Source organism: Triticum aestivum, chromosome 3D (genome assembly GCF_018294505.1).
Source record: "Triticum aestivum cultivar Chinese Spring chromosome 3D, IWGSC CS RefSeq v2.1, whole genome shotgun sequence".
Taxonomy (NCBI): Eukaryota; Viridiplantae; Streptophyta; class Magnoliopsida; order Poales; family Poaceae; genus Triticum; species Triticum aestivum.
In genome coordinates, this window is record NC_057802.1 from 569,914,641 (window position 1) to 569,917,939 (window position 3,299).

At 49.9% G+C, this 3,299-nt stretch overlaps 1 protein-coding gene across 1 annotated transcript; it reads right to left on the minus strand.

Annotated features, from left to right (window-relative positions):
* Positions 1-440: 440 nt before the first annotated feature.
* LOC123076542 (uncharacterized) lies at positions 441-2,001 on the minus strand. Its single transcript, XM_044498732.1, has 2 exons — positions 1,879-2,001; positions 441-1,589 (listed from the first exon to the last, which is right to left on the minus strand). The coding sequence occupies exons 1-2, from the start codon at positions 1,999-2,001 to the stop codon at positions 441-443; spliced, it is 1,272 nt and encodes a 423-aa protein (XP_044354667.1).
* Positions 2,002-3,299: the final 1,298 nt, after the last annotated feature.

Below are 3,299 nucleotides of genomic sequence, written 5' to 3' on the forward strand. Positions count from 1 at the left end.
AGAGGGAGGAGACAGGGAGAGAGAGACGCCTTAGGATTAACCATATTCAACACACGTTTTTTGTTGTTTTGTGTGAACACCGAGGCCATCGCCGGCGAGGGTGAGAAGGAGGATAAGCGACGACACAAATATGATGCCTCGCAAAAATAAAGGAGATGGACCTATTGTGGTCTTGAGTGATGGTTGTTGAGTTAAGAGCGTGTGTTATGTTTTCTCTCCTGTTGCAACGCACGGGCTCTTTTGCTAGTATATCTAAAAAGGAAAGCAACATTATTTCATAATTTCAGCATCAACACATCAGTATTCACTTCAGTCCGGTCATAAATGGTATACATCATCGCCAAAAGAAGAAGCTGCCAGCAGGTTCATACTTGATCCAATTTATAGATATTGCAGCTCCTAAGTATATTACAGCTAGAACACTAAGAAGCACCACCTCACTAGATAGGTCCGATGAAAGGCGAAGCATTCACCGAATAGCCTTCTAGAGCCGGAAAGAAGGTATGCTGAACAAGACTTTGTTTGAGCCGACATTCAGACATGCTGAGTTCTTGGCGACTGCGATAGAAACTGTTAATCAACTTGCCATCACTATCAACATGAAATAGCCACGAAGCAAAATTGAGCAGCAAGAGCACGTCACCATCCACCGAAACAACGTCGAAATCACAACAGTCACGACAACCTTGAAACTCCTTCCTGATTTCTACAACCGGCAATTTGAGTCGGTACTTTAAATCCCAAGCCTCGCTTTCGTAGTCCTGCAACACCCATATATCAATAATTTCCTTGGCATGGTCACGACTATGGATGCCAAGTGTGCCACTCATCTCAAAGAGATATGAGTTGGTGGGAACAATTGGAGCATGCATCTGGCCGAATGACTCTGCTATGGTGTCAAATACTATTACCAGTTGGCTTTCAGTACGACAGTCCAGTGGATTGTTTTCACTCGGGTAATGCACTGGGTACCAGTGCAGGCTATCGCGCACCCGTACAGGTACGTTGAAGATCCCTGACGCTGCCTCCGGCCACCCGATGTACCTAGGTGGCTGGTTGGAGCCCAACACGAAGACATAGCAGCCAATTGGGTATTTAGCTATGAGATTCAACCTCCTCTGTTTCAGCAACAACCGGTGCTCGCCGGTAGGTCGGTGTGGGTACATCCCCAAAATCTTGAAGTCCCGTGGTGGCCCGAGGAGAGCATGCTCACGCGTGGCCGGGTTGCAGACCGAGAAGGAGGTTCCAGAGGCAGTCATGTTAAACTTGGAGAGGATGAGGAGTCCGTCGCAGGAGGCCTCCAGGTGGAAGGCATCGTCAAGCCAGGCGACGCTGTGGAGATGGGCGTCGGTGGCAGCCCGGTGGTCAAAGACGAGGATGTCACGGCACCGGACGCCGAGATGGCATTCGTTGCAGGATAAAGTGGGAAGGGTGGGCTGGCGGGCGTGGCGGGCAAGGAGGAAGCTGCGGCTGGACGTGGTGCAGCGCCAGGCGCGGTGGACGGCGCGGCAGCGGAGGAGAGATTTGGGGTCAAGACGGGCGAGAATCTCCCAGATGACGATCTCATCCGGGAGGCCAAGGAGGAGAGCCTGTCAGCGGATATCCACTGGTTGACTCAGCCCTCTGTATACACAACCTAGTCTTCCCCCTCTCTGCGCACTAGGCGCACGATCTCCACCTGTGCACGACTGCACAACGGTTGTTCTCTGAAACTGTATATATGCAGAGCTAATGGATCGGCATGCACTGTGGTGTATTGCCTTCTCACATTCCCTAGTCACATGGTATCAGAGCGATGCTCTGATCTCTTGGTCCTCAAAGCGTCAAGCCACGGTGTCCAGATCGAGTGCGGAGGCCGAATATCGTGCTGTCGCCAACGTGGTTGCCGAGTGTTGCTGGCTCAGGCAACTTCTGGGAGAGCTGCGCGTCGACGTCCCCAAGGCCACGGTCGTGTACTGTGACAACATCTCCAGTGTCTACATGGCGGCCAACCCTGTCCATCACCGGCGTACCAAGCACATCGAACTCGACATACATTTTGTTCGGGAGAAGGTGGCACTTGGCGAGCTTCGCGTTCTACACGTCCCAACCACGCAGCAGTTCGCCGACGTGATGACAAAGGGGCTACCTACAGCTGCATTTGAAGAATTTCGGTCCAGCTTGTGCATCCAGCCACCGGACGCTCAACCTGCGGCGGGGTGTCAGCGGATATCCACTGGTTGACCCAGCCCTTTGTATACACGACCTAGTCTTCCCCCTCTCTGCGCACTAGGCGCACGATCTCCACCTGTGCACGACTGCACAACGGCTGTTCTCTGAAACTGTATATATGCAGAGCTAATGGATCGGCATGCACTGTGGTGTATTGCCTTCTCACATTCCCTACTCACAGAGCCCTCCTCCGCGCCTGCGAACTTGGGGCCTCCTCCATGGTCGGTGGCTGGGAACTGGGAAGACGAATTGTGAGATGGTGGCGGCGGCGAGGGGAACGAGAAGATTTTTTTTTTGAGACATAGGGAACGAGAAGATCTTTCGGCTTAGCGCAGGTGCGTCTGCAAATTCTGACTCTGGGCCTAGTATAGTATAATAGCCCTCAAACGTGCAAACTTATAACAGACTTTTCCTGTCTAAAAAAAGACTTTTCCCCCTTATTACCCTAAAAAACAGACTTTTCACTTCTCTTAAAAAAACTGCTTCCAAGCAAAAAAAACTGATTCCTTCCCTAAAAAAAGTTTTTTTATTTTTTCTAAAAATAATAATCACTCGGAACCTTTCCGATGTCCGAATATAGTCGTCCAATATATCGATCTTTACATCTCGACCATTTCGAGACTCCTCGTCATGTCCCTGATCTCATCCGGGACTCCGAACTACCTTCGGTACATCAAATCACATAACTCATAATACAAATCGTCACCGAACGTTAAGCGTGCGGACCCTACGGGTTCGAGAACTATGTAGACATGACCGAGACACATCTCCGGTCAATAACCAATAGCGGAACCTGGATGCTCATATTGGCTCCTACATATTCTACGAATATCTTTATCGGTCAAACCGCATAACAACATACGTTGTTCCCTTTGTCATCGGTATGTTACTTGCCCAAGATTCGATCGTCGGTATCTCAATACCCAGTTCAATCTCGTTACTGTCAAGTCGCTTTACTCATTATGTAATGCATCATCCCGCAACTAACTCATTATTCACATTGCTTGCAAGGCTTATAGTGATGTGCATTACCGAGAGGGCCCAGAGATACCTCTCCTACAATCGGAGTGACAAATCCTAATCTCGAA